The 25,473-nt window shown below is 55.3% G+C and overlaps 2 protein-coding genes and 1 long non-coding RNA gene across 5 annotated transcripts in view; 1 reads left to right on the top strand and 2 right to left on the bottom strand.

The window, feature by feature from the left end:
* Window positions 1-3,204, bottom strand: part of MCF2L (MCF.2 cell line derived transforming sequence like) — a 132,751-nt gene extending 129,547 nt beyond the window's left edge. For both annotated transcript variants that reach the window (XM_019829755.2, XM_019829789.2), the window contains exon 1: window positions 3,102-3,204. The gene's annotated coding sequence lies outside the window, so the exon portion shown is untranslated. The remainder of the gene's footprint in view (window positions 1-3,101) is intronic.
* A 154-nt stretch (window positions 3,205-3,358) lies between these two features.
* Window positions 3,359-6,380, top strand: LOC111560214. The gene is made up of 3 exons (XR_002741988.2): window positions 3,359-4,153; window positions 4,759-5,201; window positions 6,090-6,380. It is a non-coding gene; the product is annotated as an uncharacterized LOC111560214 (long non-coding RNA).
* Window positions 6,381-8,902: 2,522 nt separating this feature from the next.
* The window catches only part of ATP11A (ATPase phospholipid transporting 11A), a 121,589-nt gene continuing 105,018 nt past the window's right edge, over window positions 8,903-25,473 (bottom strand). Inside the window, exons 26-30 of one of the 2 annotated variants that reach the window (XM_023253353.2) lie at window positions 21,384-21,449; window positions 20,053-20,156; window positions 17,889-18,054; window positions 16,379-16,465; window positions 13,050-13,183 (exon numbers count right to left, since the gene is read on the bottom strand). In XM_023253353.2, the coding sequence (XP_023109121.1) occupies window positions 16,388-16,465; window positions 17,889-18,054; window positions 20,053-20,156; window positions 21,384-21,449 (414 nt within the window). In that variant the 3' untranslated portion in view covers window positions 13,050-13,183; window positions 16,379-16,387. Of the gene's footprint in view, window positions 13,184-16,378; window positions 16,466-17,888; window positions 18,055-20,052; window positions 20,157-21,383; window positions 21,450-25,473 lie in introns of both variants that reach the window. The other variant, XM_023253346.2, reaches the window with a different exon arrangement.

Here is a 25,473-nt window from a genome sequence, read left to right as displayed (position 1 = left end):
CCAGATGTCAGGCCTGTTCACTGTAACAACCTCCAGGCTGGCGTCCCCACTGAGCACCAAACCATGTTGGGGCCCTTTGGCTGTCCTATCTGCCCCTGAAAAAGCCCCTATAAGCAGCTTGAACCCGGAGAGACAATGGCACCCGTGTCTGGTTCTGTCCCTCTTTGGAGTCCAGGTGTCCCCCACACAGCACCCAAGGGACCCGGGGGCTGGGTGATGGGGACGTGGCCAAGCACAGCATAAGACCCAAGCCAACCAGCTTCACCGGCTTTTTCCTTGGCTTGACCGCCTCCCTGTGCACTCGCTCCTGCATCAGGCAGCCCCTGCCCTCACGGAGTTCCCGGGGGAGCCGGCCTGTGTACACAGTTCAGGCATCAGACGTGCCACCACCCTGGCTCAGTGGCGCTCACGCTCTGTGACGTCACCGGGTGGGGTGGCACGAGGGAGGCGCCCGGGCCACCACACACTCTGACTGAACAGACAGCTGCACCAGGACGGGAAATCAGACTCTGCGTCCCTGCTGCTTCTCACTGGAGCTGGAACACTAGAGAAGCGCGTTTGGAGAGGAGCGTCACCACTGGCTTTGTCACTGCCCCTCGCGACAATCGCGTTATCGGTTACAAATCGTCATACTCAAAAAGTGGTGTTATCATTCATGAACAAAGAAGACGGTTCTAGGAGAGAGAAGGTGAGGGTGGGGGGGGGGTCGTCACCTCTCACCTCCTCCCCTGCCCGACCCCAAAGTTGACATGTCCTAGTTTCCTGGTAACCCTGGAGTGTCAGACATCCTACTGTGGACTCAAAGTTCTGGAAGTTTCACTTGAGGAAGCCAGGAGGCCAGGAGGGTTATGTCCCATCTCAAAGAGGAAAATACCATAGGCAAGCTATGCCCACCCGGAGCCCACTGAGACTCTACGGGCAACTGGGTGCCCCCTCCGCAGCCTCTATCAGCGGCCACCCCGAGCCGACTGCACTGCCAGACTCTGCCTTCCTGTGCGGGCGCCCAGCCCAAAGCCACTTCTGCAGGTGTTTTGGTGAAGACTGACCCCCATCTTCTGCCCTCTGTCAAGGACAGGGGCTTCTGAGCATCACGGGGGCTGCTTCAGAGGTGGCTCCGGGCCCAGTGTCACCTGTGCCCGCGTGTCTGCAGCCCAGAGTCCCCACCTGCCAGGAAACAGCTTCACCGATGTTCTCACAAGCAAATACGAGAGGAGAAATGCACTGAACGCTTGTAACAACTTCTGCATCAACTGAGTCTGGGGCCACGTGCCGTGTGTCTATCGGTAACATTCCAGGCCACCTGTATGTCACACAGACACTGCAGGGGCCTCTGGCTCAACCGCAGGGATCCCCCCCCACGTCACAGAGGTCAGAGACCTCTCCTTCTGCCGTGACCGTGTCCTCATTCCGCTCGCCAAGATGCCACTTTCCCAGAGAAAAGTCGAGGTTTTAGCTAAAGACCACACCACGGAGCCTGACACTCAGAAAGAGAGAGAATCACCAGCAAGCTGCAGCAGTGAGGATGGGAGGGGGGAGAAGCAGGTGCAGGGGAGGGACTCTGCTGGAGGCCGAGGCGGGTTTCTGGCTACATGCAGTCCTTCCGCCTGTTAGATGTTCTCGGCTGTTCTGCGGCTCCATCGCTCCTGCCCCTGAATTATGGCCTCCTTCTAACCGTTCCTGCAAGTTTTTCCTTAAGAAAGCCTTGCCTCTACCATGCTCTAAAAAAGACTCACCCTGGAAATTGGGGACATGCAACTCAGAGCCCCAAGCCTGAAGCCTCCGGGGCACAAGCCCACCCCGTGGGCTGTGGGCCCCTGCTTTCCAGCAGCTCTGTGCACAAACCACTTCTTCGCATAATTGTGTGAGGCAGCGAGGCGACACTCCCATTTCACAGAAGGCAAAACTGATGCAGACACAGGCATGCAGAGGCACCACAACCCGGGAGTGGCAGCCAGGCCCAGACTGTGGCATCAGGGCCCGGGAGGGCACAGCCAGCCCACGGGGTGGGACGAGGCGGGCAGGTCTGGAAACTCTACGGGACTCCTGAGATAGAGCCGACTCACCCCAGAGAGCACTGTCCTCCCCACCCACCCAGGTCCACGGCAGGAATGTCCCCTGTCCCTACCTCACAGGGTGTTTTTCCCACCTGCTACAGCTGACCCGAGGAGGCTGGGGCAGAACGCAGCTCTCAGAACCAGCTTTGGGCCAGTCACCCCACGGATTTGCAGGGCACAAGGGCCTCCAATGCACAGGCTCCTTCCCTAGGCCCCCCCCAACCCACCCCCGCCCGCCTACCTGCCAGGTGGGGTCCTCCGCCTGCCCAGGACTCCAGGACTCGGGCACCAGTGGCACCTGGGGATGCACTTCTATTTTGGTGGCGCCCCTGCAGCTCCTCCCCGTGGACACACATCCTGGGGCATCTCACAGCATCCCCTACACATCCTCCTGGGCCTGCTCCGGGTGCCTTGACCCCTTCCTGGTCCAGGGGCTGCCCCTGGATGGGATGTTTCCAGCAAGGATAGGAGCTGTGCTTGCTGGGGACAGAAGTCTGCTCCTCCCCCAGCTCACTCTTATTCAAGTGTCGGTGCTGCCCAGAGAAGCCAGACTTCCTTTAAAAAGTGGTAGAACGGCCTTTGAAGTCGGAGGACAAAAGCCTTGTTATTTTGAGTCTGAGAGTCTTCTCTTGAGTCGCGCCTTTGAAAAGCTCAGCGACTAGAGGGGGGCCGCTGGGCCACCGCCTTTCCCGTTGCCGGCTTCAGGCGACCAGGTTCCGAAAGATGCACGTGGGTGGACCCCTCCAGTGCCCCCATGCCCACCTGCCCCTCACCTGTCCCCACACCTGTCCTGACACCCGACCAATCAGTGGACGCGTTTCGGAAGAGCCCAGGCTGTGGCTCTTCAAGGTGGGGGGGGGGTTAGGGCATGGGTGACACCTGTCGCGTCCGAGAGGACCCCGTCACGATGGGGAGGGGCGTCTGTGTCCTTGGAGCCCGCTGCCCTCCAACCTGTGACAGCTGGGACTCCGGTCGGGTCCCCCACGTGGGACGGCCCCTCCGCGTCCCCCCCACCCCGCCCCTTCCGCCGCCCCTGCCCCCGCGCACCTGCCGGGCCTGGACAGTCCTCACGCGTCCTCGTCCTCGGACTCCGCCACAGGTGCGGCTCTAGGCCCGACCGCGGGGGGAAGGGCGGCGGAGGGGGAGGGGTGCTGGGGAGGAGGGCGCACGAGGGAGGCGGAGAAAGGTGGGGGCGGGGCCGTGGTGGAGGGCGGAGGGGGAGGGTGAAGGCCGCGGGAAGAGCGGAGGGAGAGGAGGGGCTCCAGGCAGGGGGCGGGGGAGGAGAGAGAGGGGTAAAGGTCTGGGCCAGGGGCGGCCGCGGAGGCGGAGGGGGGCGGCAGGAGGGGAAGGAGATGCCCCAGCCCGCCCTTCCCTCCCTCGAGTGTCAGGGGGCCGGGGTCGTGCCCCTCCGCCCAGGGTCGCCCCGGACCGGGTTCACATCGCACACCCAAAGGGGACACGGGCTGGGCTTGGAGTTCTGCCCTGGGGATGACCCCAGTTCCCCGGGGTCTCACCCTGCCTCGGGGGACCTGCGCAGAGCCACCCGGAAGGAGCTGTGCGTCTGCTCGGAAGCCCTGGACCGGGCTCGGATCCCTCAGCTCCCCACGACCTTGTCAGGAGAAGGGGGGGTGGCCGGCCGGGTGCTGGGTCGCCACAAAGCCTGCTGTGGTGTACCAGGCCAGCTGTGTGTGGGGGGGGAGGCTCCTGGGGGAAGCGGTGCCCGGGGCAGGACGGGGGTCAGAACCAGACCGCACTGTTGGAAACACTGCAGCTGCCTGTTCTCACGACCCAGGTCACCAGTGGGCGGGGGCTCCCTGCACCCCTCCGTATTTATGCCCCGGGAGGGCATCCCAGAGAACCAAGGTGGCAGGGCCCCCGTGTCCCTCAGGCTGGCTTGAGTACCCAGCCTTGCAACCCCTGTTTCCAGGGAGGGGAACTAAACCTTTTATTCTTGTGATTTCCCAGGTTCAGGGAGGGGAGCCTCTGGAGTAGAGCTGGAATGTGAACGTGGTGCAGCATCCGGAACATCCTAAGTGTTGACCTGCACAGAAGCTTCATCTTGGTTGAGCCTTTAAAGCACCTGCATGGAGTGGGTAAAGGTGGGTGGCTTGTTGAAATCAAACAACGGGCTTCTGCCAATAGGAAAATAAATGTAAACCCAAGGCAGCTCTAAGCCCAGGACACCTAAGCCCCACACAGGGGACGGTGACCCTGACCTGGAGGAGGGTGCCTGGCACTGACCCTGCAGGAGGACTTTCCTCCCCCGGGTGTGGCTCTGTACATCACCTGTGGGAGATCTGTATGCACCCAGTGGGCACCCTGGTGGCCAGGGCACGGGCTGGGGCGGCTCTGCAGAGGGTCCAGGCTCTGGCGGCCTGGAACGCGGGACCCATGGGTGCCACGCTCTCCTGGGAGGTCCTGGGGCAGGCGGTGGGCACAGTGCGGGATGGGTCCCTGAGTGCGTGGACAGAGCAGGCAGGCTTCGCCAGGAAGGGGGCAGGCTGGCTCAGGAAGGAGCAGGTGGCTTGAGGGGGACAGGAAATCAGAGGAAGGAGAAACCCCTCTGCCTGGCAGAGGGTTGGTGGCCGGCAGCGGCCCCAAGACCCAGACAGGTTCCTCTTCTCGGAGGGGCCCCAGTGAGGCCGGGGGGCTCCAGTGTGGTGCGCTTTGCCTGTGTCTTTGAGACCAGTGCCCTGATCCCCAGGACAGCATCAAAGGCCCTCAGGTAAGAGATGCTCTCAGGAGGCTGCAGGAAATAGCACGGCCAAAGCAAGGTGGCGCAGGAGGGCGGCTCCGCAGGATGTGCAAACAGCGCCGCTGGTGGAGAAGACCAGGGGAGATGGCTGGGACCCGTGCTGTGACCCCGGTGAGAGTGTGCGGGCTGCAGGCTCCAATCCCAGGGGCCAGCCAGGCCTGGGCTCCGAACCCGAGTGCGGCTGCCACAGGCAGGATTCCCGCCCAGGATCCGGGACCCGCAGCTCAGTCACCCACACCTGCTCGGCCACGGAACCTGCAGCCCAGAACATTGTTCCTTCTCCACGAAAGCTTTCTGCTTTGGTGCAGGGTCACCGACGCGGTGGATGTACAGAGGACAAACTGAGACGTCTGTGCTGCTTGGAAAACGTGAGGGCTGATTCCAAAGCTGAGGTAATTCGAGAGGAAATGAATTCCCCCAAGTGCAAAGCTGGCCCGAGCAGCACCCTGCTGGAGTCCTGCTCATCATGGCGCCACGAGCCCTTTGTGCAACTTTGTGGCTCTCACAGCCCCCCAGGCCCATGGTGAGGCCCGTGGTGAGGCACGAGGAAGTTACCACCACAAATGGGGCTCTAGGGGTGCACGGCCGAGCAGAAATACGAGGGAGAATTCACAGGTAGCATCATCTGCTTACCGTGAAGGAATCAGTATGAGAGGGGAGACTGCAGGGGAGAGGCTGGGCTTCTCCCTGCCAGCCGGCCCTCGGTCCCCAGCGCACGAGCACATTCCCTCAGCACACAACCCCAGCACACACTCCCGGTGCACGAGACACGCTCCCAGCACACGAGCACAGGCCTCCGACATGGGAGCACACACCCCCAGCACACAATCCCAGCACACACTCCGAGCGCACAAGCACAGGCCCCCAGCACACGAGCACAGGCCTCCAGCATGTGAGCACATGCTCCCAGCACACAACCCCAGTGCACACTCCCAGCACACGCCCCAGGCCTCAGCTCCAGTGGGTTCTGAGGTTGGTCCCGACAGGTGTGAGTTGAAGTCTGCCTGCGGGTTCCAAATCAGTTGTTGAGATTTCTGCCCGCACCCGCGAGGCTGTGACAGTGGCATATGTGCCCTCCCCTTGGAGTCCTACAGAGCTGTCCCCGTCGGTCACTGTGCCCGGTGGCCAGCCTAGGGAGGCCCCTCTGCCTACCAGATGGTCCCCGTTTCTCCTTGTGTTTGAAACTACCATTTGAGATTAAATCCTTTACGTAAATGTACTGCTCTTGCAAAAAAGTCTCTGTGCCCCTGCCTGATCATCCTTTCTGCTGTCCGGCCCAGGTAGTACTTACCATCATGGGATGGCCCACAAACGCTGACAGCGGTAGCAGGGTCTCAGTGTGACATGCGGGACGTCACCGGTCAGTATTTTAGCCTCTGTTTGCCCTCCTAGGACATAGACACTTCTTACTCCACTGGCTTATAAAGATTGAGGAAGTGTAATCATTTACAAACAAAACAAAGTCTAAGCTAATTAAAACATTTATTTTGAGGGGCACCTGGGTGGCTCAGTCAGTTTAGTGTCTGACTTTTTATCTCAGTTCAGGTCATGATCTCACAGTTCATGAGATCAAGCCGCACGTTGGGCTTTGTGCTGACAGCTTGGAGCCTGCTTGGGATTCTCTCTCTCCCTCTCTCTCTGCCCCTCCCCCTTGTGCTCCCTCTCTCTCACTCAAAATAAATATTTTTTAAAAACATTTATTTTGATATTTAAGTCATATTTTGAGACTTTCTAGTAGGTCTTCAAAAATTTTAAAGACACTGGGGTGCCTGGGTGGCTCAGTCAGTTAAGCGTTTGACTTTGGCTCAGGTCATGATCTCATGGTCTGTGGATTTGAGCCCCACGTCAGGCTGTGTGCTGACAGCTCGGAGCCTGGATCCTGCTTGGGATTCTGTCTCCTCCTCTCTCTGCCCCTCCCCTGCTCATGCTCTGTCTCTCTCTGTTTCTCAATAATAAATAAACGTTAAAAAATTAAAAGATAAAATTCTAAAGATACTAAAACTATCTGAGATTCTCAAGAGGATCTGTTCATCCTTCATGATCTCAAAACCCTTTCTCTCTCTTTGAATCTTGTAAAAACCAAGTGAATAAGAACATTGATGTGGATTTTTTTCAAATTATGATTTTGTGCAAGGAGTTTTAAAGGCTAATATACTCTTCATAAGCAATGCACCAAGGAATCCGTATTTCTTATTAAAGTTTAAACAAATAAATTAGGGGGCACCTGGGTGGTTCGGTAGGTTAAGCGTCTGAGTCTCGGTTTTGGCTCAGGTCATGATCTCAGTTTGTGAGTTCGAGCCCCACATCAGGCTCTGTGCTGGAAGCATAGAATCTGCTTGAGATTTCTCTCCCACCTCTCTCTGTCCCTCCCTGGATTTCTCTTTCTAAAAAAAATAAATAAATAAACATTAAAAAGCAATAAATTAGGACAGCGCCTGTCAGTGGGCCCCGAGGGTGCCAGGCACAGCAGCACTGTGGTTTTCGGATGTTGTGATTTCTAGTGTCTTGCTGATGGGTCTGCAAAGAAAATGCTGTAAGGAGACACGATAGGTCGCCTCCAGTAATGTGCTGTGGGGCCTTAAGTGTAAATTTCTCTGGACGTTGAGCAGCAAGTATTTACTCCAGATTGGCTGGTTTTAGCCATGACACCTGTCCACTAACTATGGGGTTGGTGTCTTCAGTGTCTGAGAAATTCTTCATCTGGTTAATAGTTGACAGGTTCTCGGATTAGGACAAGTGAATGCATCTCGGTGATAAGTTAGACATTTGCTATTTCAATGTTCCTGAATTATTCCAATGAGTCCTGAAATCATAAAAATGTACAAAATGTACAAAGGTGAGTATTTTCCCTAGGGGAATTAATATATTAAGTTTTAGGGGTGCCTGGGTGGCTCAGTAGGTTAAGCGTCCGACTTTGGCTCAGGTCATGATCTTGGGTTCGTGAGTTTGAGCCCTGCGTCGGGCTCTGTGCTGACAGCTCAGGGCCTGGAGCCTGCTTCGGATCCTTTGTCTCCTTCTTTCTCTGCCCCGCCCCCCCTCACGCTCTCTCTCTCTCTCTCTTTCGAAAATAAACATTAAAAAAAATGCTAGTGGTATCCCCTTAATGCAGGAAAGAAATTGAGAAAGTATATATTCTCAAGACTTTCCCACGAAAGAGGGTGTTGTTAAGCTAGGATAGGACCAGGTGATGTGCACGGTTGTGTTCACGTGGGCACAGGTGAGTGGGTTTGCCGTTACATCTTCGAGCTTCAAGCCAGGCAAGTGTACTCATCAGCCCCCAGGGGTAGCGTGGCCCCAGGTTCGGGCCACCTGAGACAGGTGTGAAAACCGGACAACCAACAACAGGCACCGGAGGCCCCGGGGCCCCAGAATCACTGGAGGCATTTACTTCCCGTTGTGTTTCCTAGAGTCTGGTGTTGGCCACTAGCGTTTGGTTGGTGATTGTGACCGACACCCGCTCAGCGTGTGATACACTTGCTGTGTGGTGCTTGTGGTGCACAAGGCCGGGAAAAGCCCCAAATTTAGAATCGCACACGGTGGAACCCTAGGCCTGACCTGGTTCCTCCCAGGGGCTTGGGGAGGCCCGTGAGGTGGCAACCCCAGAACCGAGCATCCCCAACCTTAGGGCTCTATCCTTGCCGCCCTAATTGGGACAGAATCCCAGGATCTGGGGCCTGGAGTCAGGTTTTGTGGGTCCGAGGCCAGTCCTCAGACAAGGAACTGGAGGGGGGGGCAGTGGCCATTGGGCAGTGTGGGGGCAAATGGCCCCAGAGGAGGAAGGGGCAGCGCTGGGACCCAGTGGGTGGGGAGCCGGATGCGTAAAATCAGCCCGCAGCCCATCCCGGCCTAGCTGGGTGTGAGCAGAGGGCGCAGGGGCCTGAGGGCGCAGGATGAGTGCAGGCGCAGGCAGGACGGTGCGAGGGCAGCCGGCGATCCCGCGATCGGTGAATGCAGGTGCTGCCCCCCATTTCTGGGAGGACGCCCCACCTTCAGCCCAGACACACACTCAGGTTGAGAGGTTCACCCTGCAGCTTCTGTCCCCAGAGATTTAAGCCCAACTGCTGCTTTTTTTATTAATAAAGAAACCAAACCAGGCATTTTTTCTTCTTTATTGCAAGCAGATTCAAGTCTCCTGCTTAGATAATCTGCAGAAAAGTCCAATATAATTAATATTATCAAGTCATACTTTATCTACAGAAATAAAAGTTAAAAACAGCATACAAAATAAAGTTTACAGAAATGTAAGATTTGGTTTAATCACAATTTAATTTTTCAAAGCAGGTTAACATTACTATCTGGAGGCTGATCGGCCATCTTAAATGCACCTACTATATTCAATAATTTAAAAATAAATTCCAGTATTTATGATGATGACAACTATAGATACCGTTCATGTTAAATGCATTTTGAAGGTTCTCTTTTACTACGTTACATAATGAATGGACATTTTAAATGGCAATGCAGACACGTCATAATTTTAAGTCAGAGACAATATATGCATATTAAAATTCTGTATATTTTCATAAGGTAAAAAATAAAGCTATATAAACTGATCTTTAGATTTTTTTCTGCAAAAGTAGAATCACCCTTTAATAATACTTCCAACACATCTCCATTAAAGCTTTGTTTCTAGACAATATCAGAATGATTCTCATTCCCGCTCACCCACCCGCTAGCTTAAAAAAAATTGCATTTGCCAGCTGACATTTTTCCTGTTTTTAAATGGGAAACTTCCAAAAGAAATGGAGAAGGCAAGACACTGAACAACGAAACGTGACACGCAGCTGTTAAATAAATAATGTGATTTTCAAGGTGAAGTAAAGCTGTTGCATTAGGTTTCACCAGTCAGTGCAAAACAGATGCACTTAGTGGTTTTAAAAAAAAAGGCGGAGAACTCCCTTAGGCTGCACTCAACATTCGGTTGACGTGCAACTATTCGAGACTAATGAGAACAACATGTGGGAGACATTTTTGTAGTTAAAGCTGCAAAATCTCACCAGGCCAAAGGACAATTCTATCAACCTGTACCTGCAGAAGCATTTCCGGCCTCCTTCCCAGGCTCAGGAACCGCCCCCCGCCCCCCCACCCCCCCAGGCTTCTGTGCTCTGCGTTCACCCTATGGAGTCAAATGCACAGGCTGGTCTGGGAGAAGACGGTGTGTTTCCCCAGCTGCCCAAGGCAGGGTGCCAGCCAGAGCCCAGGGATGCCCGGGTCACAGAGGAGCCTCTCTGCCACTGTCCTGAGGGCACAGCTGCAGGCAGGCGGGTGGGGGGGGGGACCCCGAACAGGAGACGCTTATCAGGCCAGAGCACCGCAGCGTTGTCCGTCCACGCTTGCCTCCGGCGTCCAGCCAGGGCACAAGGCTCGAGGTCTAAGGAGCCTGGCCTTGCCGGAGCTCCTGGCAGGGTCCCCTTAGGAGGGAGGCAGGATGCACAGGGCCCAGGGAGTGCGTACGTGTGTGCACTGTGTGTGTGCATGCATGCTGAGACACGTGCACGCCTGTGGCCCTGAGTAGATTCGGAGTTGAAAGCAGGAGAGAGACGGTGACTGGGTCAGGACCACCCGTGCTTTATTGGTGACCTGTTCTTAGGGGATGGTGTGCGGGTCCAGAATCAGATGCTGGGACCAGTGTGGGAAATTATGAATTAATTCATTAACATGTGCAGTCCTGAACAAGGTTTTCAAAACTAAGAAAAATGCTAAAAGTTGACATGTCTTGCTTTAAGGTCAGTTTAAGGCCAGTAATTATTAACTACTGTTGGTGAAAGATTGCACGGAGTCCCACGTGCGGCCTTTCAGCGGGTTCTTCCTTACCTCTGAGGCTCTGTCTCCCGCCCCTGTTTCCAATGATCAGGCACAGTCACTTAATATTTCCCAAACAATTTTGTAAAAGACATTTTGGAGCATGTAAGGGGTTAGGGACTTTCATAAGGAGACTTGCATCATCAGAGGTAAACGGTGACCGTCTCAATACAGGTGGAAAGAGGATACTGAACCATCCCTCGAGAAACTTCTATCTTAAGGCCGAAGGATGGAAATCGAAAACAAAACAAAGAGCAGATGACAATCACAATCAACTGTGAAGAAAAAGCAAGCAAAACATTGTGCTCTAAATATGCCTTCAACTAATCACTGCCACCGGAAACACCAAAAACAAACAGGTGTAGAGAATAAAATCAAATCTGAAAATTCACATTCATCGGGTATTGAGACATTCAGCCAAAACTCTCACCAGAATTTAAATGTAAAGTGGCCAAAAGTTCACCAACTTAAAAAATAAAAGCTTTAAAAACATACTTTAAAAATTAGGTGCGGTATGTTAACAAATAAATGAATAAAAGAGATAGAAACAGCTATGAAAATACTTCAGTGCAAAGGCAATTTTAAGATTTCTAAAAAAATACGTTACAAAGAATTTGTTAACTAAACATACAGAGAATCTGTCCCCCTACAGGTGTGGGGGGAACATTTATACCCATAGTAGGTTCTTAAAAACGGCTGTAAAAATGCACACACCACCGTTCGCAAGGTCCGGCGCGGACCTGACGGCCGGGGCCAGAGGGCGTGACCGAGGCATTACCGGAAGGCGTAGCCAGGGAGGGAGGGAGGGGGGGAGGGCGTGGCGAGGGCAGAGGGCGTGACCAGGGACAGCGGTGCAGGGAGGGCGTGAGAGGTCAGAGCGGAGAGGGCGTGTGGAGGGCGGAGCGGAGGGCGTGGCGAGGACCCTCATGGCGGAGACCCTTTCTTACTCTTTGTTCTGTCTCCTGGTCTTTGGTATGGTGTTTCCACTTCACTTGAACTTATCCCAACCACTGTGTGTACGCACTGAATTAACCCCCTAGTTCAAATAAATATTTTATAGGCGAAACATTATACAATCAAATTATGAAACCTGAACTTCCAAAAACACCTGAAATCCCGCATCTCCGAAGTAGTCGCCGGGCTCACTCACCGACGTCCCCGGTTCCACAGCACGGGATCCGCAGTGGGAAAGGTCCCTGCTTGTACTTTAGCTTCTGGGTGATGCTTTTCTTAAAAGGCATCAGTTTCAACATGTGAACTTGAATCTCAGACTGAAATCTCAGTTTCCTTCCGGACCATTAAGGCTATGTCAAAGAGGTTATTTCTAGAAACAATTACTGGTGCAGAGAAGTGCCAGGGACTGTCAGCACACCAGCCTTCTGATGGCTCTGCCACCCCAACTAATGCCCTGGGCAGCACAGACGACAACAAAGCGGGCATCTAACAGAAAACACAATGTTTGGTCAAGGTCTCGAGTGTGGGCAGCAGTCTGGGATGGCAATATTGCTTTTCGGGGTTCAGAGGCCGACTCACCATCACACCAGTGTGGGCCAGAAATGGATCTTGGAAGATGGACGCGGCCCCCGGAGGGCACCTCTGAGTGAGGATATGGAGGGGTCTGACCGTCACAGCCCGTGGTCTGCCCCTGGAACAAGTGGGGGAGACTTCTCCCAACAAGAGAACATGGGGAGGCTCTATTCTTGGGGGCGTGAGGATAACTATCTCAGAGCTTGTACTGGGAAGGCTCACACGGACGGTATTACTCATTCTTCACACGCGATACTCTGTTTTCTCCATGGGGCAGCCAGCAGACAGGCAAGACTCAAAGACACCCTGCAACACATGGGGGACGCTAGCACCCCCTCGAAGAAACAAACTCCACACCAGACAGGACCCTGAAGGCCAGCCCCACCGTGTGGTGGGTTTGGACAGAAGCAGGGCACAGGCCACGACGCTGACAGGCTGTGGGAACACGTGGCTCGAGGGGCTGGTCCAGCCAGTTCTAGAAGCATAAGGACCAGAGGGTTGTGGACAAGGAGGCACAGAGGCAAGGCCAGCCCGTCCCATGGTGAGGACAGGCCCCCCGTGCTCAGCACGGCCGGTGGGGTGGCCACTTGCGCTCCACGTCCACGGTGCACGTCCACACAGGTGTCCTTCTCCGGAGGTGTCTGAGGCTGGAGGCCCCATGCAGTGGGGACGCAGCAGGCCCTGGGGCCCTTCTTCCCAACACAACTGAATGCCCGTCAGAGGCAGTGTGAGGCCACCAGAGCCAGGAGAGGTGACGTGCTGGCCACAAGCTCCAGACAAGTCCCACTGCCCTGGTCCCTCCTTTAGGGTGGGGAGAGGCTCACACGTGTGGCTCTCAGAGGTCTGGACTGATGGCCTGTCCGCCAGTGGTCCCCTCATGGGGCACAGGGACAGAATGGCTGTGCAGGAGACTGGAGAGGGGAGGCCACGAGAGTGGCTCCTGTTTTGTGTGTGGGCCTGGCCACGTGGCCCAGGGGCTGGAGCTCCGCCGACAGGCCAGGAGGGTGAGTTCCGGGAGGTGGCTCTGGCCGTGCACGCATGTGCTCTGTTGGAGAACAGGACAGACAGTGTCAGTCCCAGGACCCCCCACAGGAACCCCACCCAACCGGCGCTGATGCTGCCTGTGGGGGCTCCCGTTCCAGATGCGGTGGGGGAGTGGGCACATGTGACCCATCTGAACTAGGGCACCAAGCCAGCGTGGTAACCGTATTCTGGCTACAAATGGCTCCCTGGCTTGGCTCCACCGTCTGGCAAAGATGATGCATGTCAACATGCAAAGCCTCTTCCAGAGGCCGGAGGGACTGAGACTGGGGTCCACGGTCACCTCCACACACGCAAACACAGTCTGTGCAGATTCTGACAGCTCACGGGACCCTGTGGCCTGGCCTAGACGTCCTGAGGTTTACCGGGCAGTGGGGAGTGGGGGAGCAGTCAAGGAGAAATCGGTCTTAAAGGAAAACCGTCCCCAGGCAGATGTGCCTGTCACACTTCAAAAACCTAACTCAGAGTGCTCTTTGTGCGTGGCTGCAAGTCTGTGCCTCTCAGGGGCAGATGTGGCTCCACGCGTCAGCCTGTGGACAGCAGAAGGCCTGCGCCAGACATCTGTCTGGGCCGGCGTTCAATGCAAATCATGCAACATTCCCCTTTTTTGTCAAAATACACTCTTTCCTGATAGACCTTTCAGGTGAAGCTGTTTCCACAATGAAGTCCGCGGAACAGGCTTTGTTCTGGCAAAATGAACCCTGAACACATTGGGGGAGTAGCAGCTCATAAACCATGTGGGACAACACGGGCCACGGCACACGTGTGTGTGGGCACAGTGCACGGCCGTGTGTGGCCCGGCCACTCTCAGGCACGTCACTTACCTGGGATAGAAACACACACGTGTGCATAAAAAGCAGGGTTTTTTTTTTCACCATGAACCCCTGTTATCAAAAATGGCACAGCACAGCAAAACTTTGGAGGAAGAACAAACCGTCTGGAAGGACCACAGCACACCCGGGAGGCCCGCCGGGCGGCGTGGCGGACACTGTTACCTATCCTTGGCTAGTGGCGCCTCGGCCGCGGTAAGAGGTCCTTCAGAAGTGGCCGGTCCGTGTTGGGCGCGGCAGTGACCGATGCTTTGAGTTTCGTGCTCTGCTGCAAGGCGAGGAAACATACTGAGAGGGGCTGCGCCCGGCCCCAGAAGCGCCTCCCGTCCGTGAGCACAGTCTGGCCTCGTGGCCGATGTGGGGTTTGCTCTGCCAGTGGGCACCGCTGGACCGGGCCCCTCTGTGCCCAAAGGGCATGTGGTTGGCCGTGGGAAGTCTGTGCGGGCTGGGGCCGTGGGGCGGGCACGGGCTCTCGACATAGGCACCGTCGGGGAAGGAGCGGGTCTTCTCGATGGCGCCCTTCACCAGATGGAGCCCGAGGGCCGGGGCGGCCGAGGGCCCGTGGGGGAGCCCCGGCTAGAGGACCCAGACTGGCCGCACTCGCTCCAAAGGGGAGGTACCACACCCTGGTCCCCTGCCCCTTGGCCCCAACTCCAGGAGCGCAGAAGTCCCGGCCTGAGGCTAGACCCCCGAAGGGTTCCGGAGTCACAGCACCGCAGGTCGACGGGGCCAGGCCTCCCGGCGCCGGCTTTCTAGTTAAACCGTATTAGTTTCTCAGTGGTCGGGAGAAGAGAATCGTTAAGAGGTGGACAGGTACAGGGTCTGAGACGTGAGTACGGGAAGTACAAGGTCTTCTGGGGAGAGAGGTGCGGTCGCTGCCCTTTGCACAGGTGGGATTGTATAGAGAATACAGCTAAATGCAGACAGAAATACACATATATGGGTCACATCGGTCTACACTGGAAACCTGGCCCCTGTGAGGTTTTTCTTTGTATCAGAACAGATGGGAGGAAACAACTGTCCATTTGAAGTGAGGACCGGTCTACGCTCTGTTCCTCCAAAGTTTTGCAGGCGTCGGGTGGCTTCCCAGAAGCACAGGCATATCCACCCGTGTGTGTGCCAGGCACTCCGTGGTGTGGCTACACCCGCGGGCCGCCCCGTGTGGCCGAGTACACTGCAGGGAGCCCAGCACCAACCTTCTCCAGCGGCTAGAGGCAGGCTTCCAAGATGGAGTCTTAACAAACCGCCTCCATAGTGAAAGTATAGATTTTTAGCCCAGAGTTGACAGGATTTAATCAATTTCACAAGCACATCCTGTGACTTAAGGTGTTCCTAATAATTGCATTCTAGATGTTTTTAAGTAAGTTGGTTGACAGTGAGATGAAATTAGGTAATTCATTCTAGCAAATTCTGATGGCACTTTAACAGAAAAATTTTGATTGCTGATAATTACTAAAATTTAAAAAAATGTACCATCCTGTGAGTTAAAAAAGTGTTTCAACTGTATAGAATCAAACATTATTAAAGGTATTTTCCTACGAATAAGCTGCCTTGGGAGACAGTGATGCAAGCATCACTAATTTTGAGGCATACGTCAACGTGGTATTCAGCTACATGAATAAACTGCTGAAAAACAGAATGAAAGCCATCTCTGGACAACACTTCGTGCCTAAAATCTTGGCTCTGCAACAGGCTGTGACCCTGGGTGCCTGCCACAGAAAACTTCTGTGTAAGCAGCGAAATAAGCCACTACCGCCATTTACAGCAAAGTAGAGGGCTTTGTCTAAAAATAATCAGATCTTTAAAAATAAGCTAAAAGGCAATTTGGAGAAACACTTGACCCAACACACAGTCCACAGTCTGAGTGGCTCAGCCCGAGTCTGGTCTTTTCTGCAATGCTCTGTGGGTCCTGAGCATACTCTAACGTGGTGGCCTCAGTTTCCCTGTACACAGAATAGGTCCACAGAGGGGGTTGTGAGTGAGGAGGCCTTGCCCTCCATCCGCCACGGGCTGAGGAGAGACCGGTGGTGCTGAGGTGACTTTGCCCACCTGGGCTCCTGTGACTTGGGAGCCAGTCCCACCCGGTGGCCAGTGTAAGGTGGTGCAGCCCTATGCCCGCAGGAAGGACGTGGCCGCACCTTGGCAGGGGACCTGGTACTTCAAATGGACACCCAGAGAGACACACAGGTGAGTTCCTGGCATGGAGAGAACACAGCCCTCTCTGCATCTCAAGACACAGGTCACCCCAGGGCTTCCCGCCATGGGACCGGACACTCCCCAGAGGGGGTGTGTGCACGGCTCTCAGGAAGGTCAGCCCTCTGCTTCCTGCGACTGTAACCCCACCATGCCGAATGACAGAAAAGCATCACCTTGTTCCGTTAGAAACTCAGACTGCTGGAGGTCTGAGAGAGCATAAAGACGGTGGACTGCTCGACAGAAAGGCACTGATTCTCAGTCTGCAGTCCCACAGGGGCCGGGGGGCCGTGCGCAGCGAGACAGGGTGGGGGTGGTTATTGAGGCAGACAGGTTGGAGACAAAGGGCAGGAGGAAGGGAAAAGAGAAACAAGTTAAGGCGGTTGAGCCCGGTTAATCGGCCACCTCTAAGCAAACCACAAGCGTTCCCTTGCCCAGACCAGACCCAGCCGGGCAGAGGCCTCCCTTTCCCGCTGCCCTGCCATCCTCACGGTTAAGGGCGGCCACGCCACGGAGCTCAGGGTGAAGTCGTTCACAAACACCCACTCACTCCTGAGTGCTGCCAGTGCTGAGTCGACAAACACCCACAAAGGAGGGAATCACCAGGAGCCGGGGCGCTGGGCTCAACGTCTTAAATGGGCGCAAGACTTCTTTCTAAGAAAGCTCGTCGACCCCACCGGGGCCGGGGCCTGGGCCTGAAGTGTGCGAATCAGCCTCCTACCTGCACATCCCCCCACCTTCACCTGCACAACCACCTGTGCTCAGCAGGGAAGACGTGAGCCCTGCAGGAACCGCCCTGCCTGGGCTTCTGCACAACCAGCAGGATCTCCCTTCTCCTCACAGGGGCTCTGCACCTCCAGAGGCAAATCAGGTGGGGGGATGGGGGGGTGCCCTCCCTGAGGTCACAGGGTAGGGGATGGGAGACATGCCTTCCCTGAGGTCACGGGGTGGGGGGATGGGGGCGTGCCCTCCCTGAGATCACAGGGGTAGGGGGATGCTTCCTGAGCAGGCCACAGTGGTTTTGAGAAGCTCTGAGTGACATGTGCTGATGGGGCATTCTGCATACGTCGCTTCTTTCCTGAACCCACAATTCAGCCTGTTGGCCTCAATTTGAGGTTGGGGAAAATAAGTGAGCCTAGAAATCACCAGAACTTCCCAATATAAATGCTCAAGTTTTGGGCCACATTCACTATCCCTAAAACTAATGCAGTTTTACCACCAAAGTAACGATTAATTAAAAAAACTTTTTTAGATTTCCGCAAAAGAATTTGTCATTTGTGTTGGCTTAATCCTTCTCTCTCGACCATTTTCTATTTCAGCGGAGTAGCTGTTTGGATCTAAACATGGGTAGTCTTGAATCTCATCTACCTCAGTGTTTTAAAATCCTATATGGAGGCCTGCTTGGGATTCTCTCTCTCCCTCTCTCTCTCTCCCTCTGCCCCTCCCCTGTTTACTCTCTCTGTCTCTCTTGAAATAAATAAATAAACTAAAAAAAAAAAAAATCCTATATGGTGTCATGAAATTCAGTAGTAATACTTGGACCTATCACATTTCCAAACACAACCTTTCCTGCTGTCCTTACAGGGATCACAGTGCCTGTTTCGGGCTGGACACTGGGGACCACGCCCCGCCCCGCCCCGCCCTGCCCCGCCCCACGCCGTCCCTCCCCCTGCGAGCAGCCAGTACCTGGACTTTCTCTGTGGCGCTGGGCCACAGCTGCCTGCACAGGACTTTCTTGAGAACGTCGGGAAGGAGGCTGACAGTGATGAGCAGGATGATGACCAGCCAGGCAGGGCCGCTGGACAACATCTGGATGAACACAAAGTACATCCTTTGATAACTGAGGAAGGGCCTGCAGCGCCAAGGACACGAGAAAAAGGACAGATTGGCAGGTCAGAGGTCATCGGGAGGACGCCGAAACCGCAGCCTGTTTGCTCTGCTGGCACGAAGAGCCCACCTGTTCAGGGAGCTCTTACTGTTGTCACCGATACTCATCGGCCCAGACCCCTGGCTTGTGTGCTGACTACTCACAAGCAGTGGCTGCAGGGCCTTAAGGAACAGGGGAGGAGGGAGGAATTCTAGGGAGTCATCCCACAGCCAGAGGAGAGCCCTGCAGCGGTCAGGACTGGAAAAAAGATTTTAAAAAATTAAAATAGGTGGTTTTTCTGTTTTGCTTTGTTTTTGTATCTTAGAATCATAACCTGAGCAAAGGCTATTAACACGCAGAAGGTGGGGCACTTGGGTGGCTCGGTCAGTTGAGCATCTGACTTCGGTTCAGGTCACGATCTCGCGGTTAGTGAGTTCGAGCCCCATGTCGGGCTCTGTGCTGACAGCTCGGAGCCTGGAGCCTGTTTGGATTCTGTGTCTCCCTCTTTCTCTGCCCCTCCCCTATTCATGCTCTGTCTCTCCCTCTCTCAGAAATAAACATTAAAAAAAAATCTTTAACCATGCAGAAGGCAAGTGTGGGTTCTGGTCAGCAGAGCCAGCTAAGTACCCAAGGCTCATCCTGTGAACAAATTGGCATCTTTTCTACAAAAACAGCATGAAATGGCCTCGTTCCCAGGCAAATCCAGAATTCAGAGAAAACATCTACATTGGGCTCCATGAGAGAAGCCAGAAGAAACCCACAGTTAACGTTCTGGCGGTGACCCTGACTTAGTTCCACCATTCTTACGCCCACTGCCTGTGAGCGGGGCAGACATACTCTCAGGGTCAAACGTGGACCAGCACAGACCGTGAGCTGGGGGCAGGCGGGCTGGAAACCACCAGAAGCCCATCCAGCTCAGCACTTGTGGGTCCCCAAGAACATGCAGTGCACAGATCTTGCCACTAGAGGCCAGCAACGCTCCCAGAGGCGGGGGTGAGAGGGAGCACTGTCCCCCAGGGGCCGCCTGCATCATCCAGAGCTGTGTTCAAAGCCAACACGCGGAGGGGAGAGGATGGCCCGTTGAAGGCACTCCCAGGTCACGGCCCTCTGTACCTCCCTGTCCCACGCATGTTCAGGAAATGTTCCTGCTTACAGGGAGGTGGGGGGCACACAGGAGAGTTATAGAAAATACAGCATGTGCTGTGACGGGATCAGGGACAGAGGCTTAGGTGACCGTGTGGGACTGCCCCGCCTGTGTGCTGGTTCAAGGGAAGCATCACGGAGGACGATGACCCACAGGGTTTTGAAGGATCAGTAGGAGCTCACCCAGTAGGCTAGTTGGAAAGGACATTCTGGGCAGAAGGGACAGCATGACACAGGTGTGGCCCTGAAAGCACCAGAGCAGATGCCCGCCCCATCAGGACGCACCACGCCAGCATCACAACTTGCCGGCTTCCCTGCAGGTTGACTGTCCTGCTCATGTTTAATTCACAGGCTTGTTTTCAGCACGGCAGCCACAGCGGTCTTCCTGTAAGAGCACGGGGCCCCAGGCCAGCCCCGCCGGCTCACCCGAGACACTGGCCGTCACTGCTGGCACGGGGGATGCCGAACGAGCCAGGCCTGCCAGCCTGGGCCCTGTTCCAGGAAGCACCGAACATGTGGGACCCGTGATGAGGAGGGTGACCTCCTCCCAGGTTCCCGTTTCAGTAGCGACTTCTTCAGAGAAGACAGGCCAGGCCTGCCGTCTGGACCAGGTTCCCTGCCAAGCACCCCGGTCTCGCTCATCCCGGCCCGATCGGGAAGCACTCCTTGCGTCTCCTCACGGAGAGCACGGGCCAGAGAAGGGGGGAGCACTCGGCCTCGCTCCCCCTGCTGTCCCGGGCCCCAGCGCTGTGACTTGCCACAGGAACGTCGTGTAGAAAATGCATAAGAGCCCTGGAAGGGAGCATGTGCAGCATGGGGAATGTTTCATCCGGGTCGTACCAGATAATCCCTCCCCAGAGGAGGGAGAAGACAACGTAGAACAGCAGTGACCCCCAGATGACAAAGTGGTTTATCCAAGTCCAGTAGTGCGTATCTAGTGCCAGCTGGAAGAAAGAAAGAGGTCGTCAGTCAGGCTGGTACCCGGGCATGCCGGAAGGAGCCGTGACAGCTGGGACCGCGAGCTGGAAAACAACGAGGAAAACACACAAACTGCCACCAACTTCATTTTAGCCAAAACGCCCACATAAAACCACTTAGGATAAAGAGAACCTTAGGCTTCGAGAGAGAAAGAAGGTAACCATGGCCCACATCCTGGGGAGGCTGCCCCTGCGTGTTTCTCAAACGGGGAGGCCCCAGCAGCACAGTCACCGTGGTGGTTGTCACTACTAAGGAGCTCACTGGTGGGCTTTGTGCCACGTGAAGACTCGGGCAGATGGTGGGAGGACACACAGAATGGTACCACGTACAGAATCTGGCTTGACCAGGCGTGCCTGGGGGCTCTGTCGGTTAGGTATCCGACTCTTGATTTCGGCTCAGGTCATGATCTTACGGTTTGTGGGATTGAGCTCCATGATACGCTCTGTGCTGACAGCGCTGAGCCTGCCTGGGATTCTCTCTCCCTCTCATCTCTCTCTCTCTCTGCCCCTCCCCCACTCATGAGCACACACACACACACACACACACACACACACACACACTCATTCCCTCTCTGTCCAAATAAACTAAAAAGAAAAAAAAAGAAAAAAGAATCTGGCTTGACTTTAAAAAGACTGAGTTTTCTACAACACATTAATTGTTTTACAATCTTTTTAAAAAGTGTTTATTTATTTTTGAGACACAGTGCAAGTGGGGGAGGAGCAGAGAGACAGAGAGAGAAAGACAGAGAATCCCAAACAGGTTCCACACTGCCAGCGCAGAGCCCAACGCAGGGCTGGATCCCACAAACTGTGAGATTGTGACCTGAGCTGAAGTTGGATGCTCAACTGACTGAGCCGCCCAGGCACCTCCAACACATTAATTTGTTTTAAAGTAGATTTTAATTATATCGGGGAGGGGGAGAGCTGCTTGTCATCGGAAAGAATTCTGATCTGACTCCTTTTGGAAAGAAGAGGCTCATTCCCTCATTTACCTCCGGTGTAATTCTGGAAGCTCGTGTATTGGGTGGCCCTGTGTGCTGTTGTGCACTTGACTTATTTAAATGACCGACGATCACCCTGGGCGGCCCAGGAGCTTGCCTGAGCTGCGTGCATGGGGCTCCCACCCTGGCCACAGGTTACGACAGGTGGGGTGGCATATTCTAGAAGGGTCCACTGTAGCTGGAGAAGGCTCACCTTTAGTGTGACCGTAAATACCATCACAGTGAACACCAGTGTCCCGAAGGTCCAGTTTCCAAATATCTGTGGGGAAAACAGTCCAAACGGTGTCTAGTCAGTACACACGATTCCCTTTTCACACTCAAAACCAGAGTGTTAGATGACACATCTCACCGCTCTTGCGTGCCAACACTCCAGACCCCAAAGCTACAGGGACTTTGTTACTCCAAGGGCGAGAAAGTGGCAGTACACGGCACCCCAGGCACCCCAACCCTGGGGCCAGGCCAGCGGTTTGGGGCTCAGAGCCCTTCCTGCATGGGCCCCCCGCCATCAGCCCCTCGCTGCTCCACGAACGCTAAGAGTGAGAAGACACCAGAGCTGGGGGGGGGGGGTGTGCACAGCCCTTCTGTCCCGAGTTCATGGGGAAGACATGCTCCCCGGCTGCCAGCTCTGGCCTCGCGCACGCTCAGGAAGAACTCAGGAGACCTGCCTATTCTCTCTCAAGCTCGACTCAAACACCTGCCTGCTTTGGAAGAAAAACCACCACAAGAACGGCTTGTGGGTGAGGTAACCACGTCACATACAGTGACACTGTACAAACGGGGTTGCCCCTGGAAAGTCACAGGGAAGGGATAAGTGCAGGCAGACAGGACAGAGCTGCACAGAGGTCCCTGGCAGCCAGCGTGGCGGGCCCGGCTTCCCGCCCCCACGACACGCAACTGAGCCACCTGTGGCGAAGCGTAGGGTCAGATCACGGAAACGACACATTTCTTAGCTACAGACACAGACACAGAAAACGAACTGCGGCTGCCAAGCCTCCTCTTAGGGAAAAGTCAGCCCACGGCAGGTTTCCTTGTGCAGGACTGATGCTCTCACTGCCTGAGAACTGACCCCCTCCTGGGCCCTGTGAACTGTGCATCTCAGAAAACGCTCCTAGCCCGTCTTTCGGAGGAAACAGCTTTGTTTCACGAAGAATTAAAATGCTAGACGACAAACGGCCTTCTGTCCCGGTTCGTCTTCAGCCAAAGACACGGCCCCCACGCGATTCAGTGGGGTGAACACGCGGGCTGGCCTCGCGCTACGTTTAGTGAAGTGGGAAGCTACTGGCAGGACTTGAGGACAAGCAAAGCGTCAGGACTCTGTGCAGGAAACAGGCCGCCCACAGACCCCACCGGTCCCTCACCGGGATGCAAGTAGAACTGACGCAGGACTCCTGCCTGGAGGCCATTGTGCCCCAGGGGACACCTGCACTGTCCCTAGACTGTGTCGGCTGCCACAGGGGGTGGGGGTGGGGGTGCAGGGCTACCAGTGTCCGGCGGGTCCGGACAGGGGTCTGCTAACTGCACGGGGCTCCCCGGCCCCAAAAGGCAATGGCGTCCAGTCGAGAAACTCTGATCAGAGCGTGGCCTCGTCAATGCTTAACTTCTGGGGGGGCAGCAAACGTTTTAAACTCTGAGACGGGTCACAGCGTGGCAGCTGTCTACGTGCCCGGTCGGCAGGGTGTTTGGTTTTCACTAGAAGCTAACGGAAGGGGTGGCCTGTGGCGGGGCTGGGGCAGCCAGGGCCCGGAGCTGTGCGTGGGCCCACCTGCGGGACCTGGCAGGAAGGCTGCCTCCGCTTCCTGACACTGGGCCCCACGCCTGCAGCCCTGCTTGGCAGGAAACACGGCAATCTCTGTGTAAAGCACTGGCCAACAGCCAGACGTGCGAGTGTGAGCGTGCACCACAGGGGGATGGGGTCCCACTGCCTCCTCAGAGTCGGTAGATCCCTACGTCTGCTAACGATGGCAGACCGGGGCTATGAGTCACGGCCCCCAGTGCCTCGTGCGCTAACACGCGTGGGCCTCAGCTGTAATTTTTACAGGCAAACGATAGCAAAACACAACATGTTGACTCCTGAACAGGAGTTTGGCTGAGGGCCCTGGCAATGAGGACACACCTGTTCTACCTTCACCGTGTCCTCAGCAGGCAGCTTGGGACTCTCTGGTACAGTCATGGTGACAGCTTGGTGAACACCCTCCTCACTACAGATGGGAGTCCGTGGGCTAACTGCTAATAGTGCATTTATTGCTGAAGTTCTCTGTCCTCATTCTTAGGGACCGTAGGGGCTGGAGGTGGGAAGGCCCAGGACAGGAGTCCCCAACACGAAAGGGTGTCCAGGGCGTTTGTCTCCTGAGTGCCCAATCTGTCCCCCACCCCCCGACAGGGACTTCCTAGTCCTGTTTGGACGACACTGAATGCCCAGGAGGGCACCTCCAAGCCTCCCGCGGCCCCAGACCCTCACGCGCCCTCTGTCCTCTGAGGAGCATCTTGGAGGAAAGCGTTCTGCTCAGAAAAGCCCTCAAACCAGGACCAACTTAATTTTCATGTGTAAAAATACCCACAACAAACATAACTGTTTTCTCAAGATCACGATCATGAAAACACCGTCCACATGCCCCCCCACACGGACTCCCTGCCTCTAGCCCGTGTGCAATGTTCGCGGACTTGTGTTACAAAGCACTCCAGCCGCGAGGCTCATCTGAGAACAGCCTGCTTGCTGCTCGACAGGAATAAGTTAATTAGGGTTCAGTGTTCTCGTTGGTGGGACCAGAAGGAGAAATGATTTCGGTTCACGTATCAGTGTAGAAAATGCTCCGCAAGTGAATTTTTTTTAGAAAAGTTACTGATGACTGTTTCCTCAATACTACACGTGATTAATAAATGCTCCCACAGAATGATGTACATCTTAAAAAAGGGTCCTCACCTACCAACAGCCAACGGAAAGGGGCTTCTGAGAGGTAACACCATGAGATGCGTTCCAACCATGGAGGGTGTGTGGCCAGAGATGCGCGTTACCATCACCAAACCTCTGCTGCCCAAGGACCAAGGGCGTCATCAGTCACCAGAGATGGCCCCTCGATGCACATGGGTTGTTCAGGTTTATGTGAATTACCATGGAACCAGGCTATCTATGATACCATCTTCGGTCTTGCGGGTGATCTAACCCTCTTACCTCCAAAGCAAACAAGAATTTAAGAAAACCGTCTCAAACCAGGAAAGCTCCATCTAGAGATAAAGAGGCACAAGGGGGTCCAGAACTGGAACAGCAGACGCTTAACCTCGGCCTTGTGCTTGTGTGGAGTGGCCTTGGCCATTCCAGCCTCCCGGGGACCCTGTCCTCCTAGGGACGCAGGATGGAGATGTGTACCCTGGGCCCCTTGCAGAGGGGCCCCACTCATGACCGAGGACGCCGTGATCATACCATCGCGCTCCCACAGCTCTGGTCTTGGCTCCCCACCATCTACACAGAGCTACTGAACGGCAAAAGTTCACCTCTCAAATGTGTAACTGCGGACAAACACCTCATGTTACAGACCTTGTCTGGCACCATTGGCCCTGTGCGCTGGTTCATAGTTTCCCCAGGCTTCTGAGCGGCTTTTCATAGGACGAGACTTCCATTACGTGGTTGAACCTTTGTCCCAACGGGCCAGCAAGTGCGGCCGAGGGCGGGCCCGGGAAGCTCTGAGCCAGTGAGAGGCAAGGCACCTGCTGGGCTGATCCGGGATGGAGTGGTGGGGACAACCACGCTTTCTGTTTTCGTCTCTCTTTCTGTCCTTGTTTCAAGTTGAACGAGCAGCACTGTGCACTAACGGATGGCTGAGCAGAGGTGTGCCCTGGTAGTGGGGGACGTAAAGGCATTGCGGGAAAGCCCCGGCCTGGGAGTCAGCTTCCAGGCTCCGGGGGGTTCAAGGCCCCTGAGGACACAGGAACCACGCAACTGACCACGGCGGCATGAGCAGCCGCCACGGAACTGACCACAGTGGTACAAGCAGCTACCATGGAACTGACCCATGGAAATGACCACGGCGGCAGAAGCAGCTGCCACAGAACTGAGCACGGTGGCATGAGCAGCTGCCACGGAAATGACCCACAGAACAGACCCATGGAGGCATGAGCAGCCGCCACGGAACTGACCACAGCAGCACGAGCAACTGCCAAAGAATTGACCCACGGCTGCATGAGCAGCTGCTGTAGGGAGGTTTGGTTGGAAGCACATCAGGGCTCAGGGATTGGAGCATGAGGAGGGGACACTGCCCAGGCCTCACCAGGGACCTGCAGCTCAAGGC

This window comes from Felis catus, chromosome A1 (genome assembly GCF_018350175.1).
Source record: "Felis catus isolate Fca126 chromosome A1, F.catus_Fca126_mat1.0, whole genome shotgun sequence".
NCBI lineage: Eukaryota > Metazoa > Chordata > Mammalia > Carnivora > Felidae > Felis > Felis catus.
This window is presented reverse-complemented; position numbering and strand designations above follow the sequence as displayed.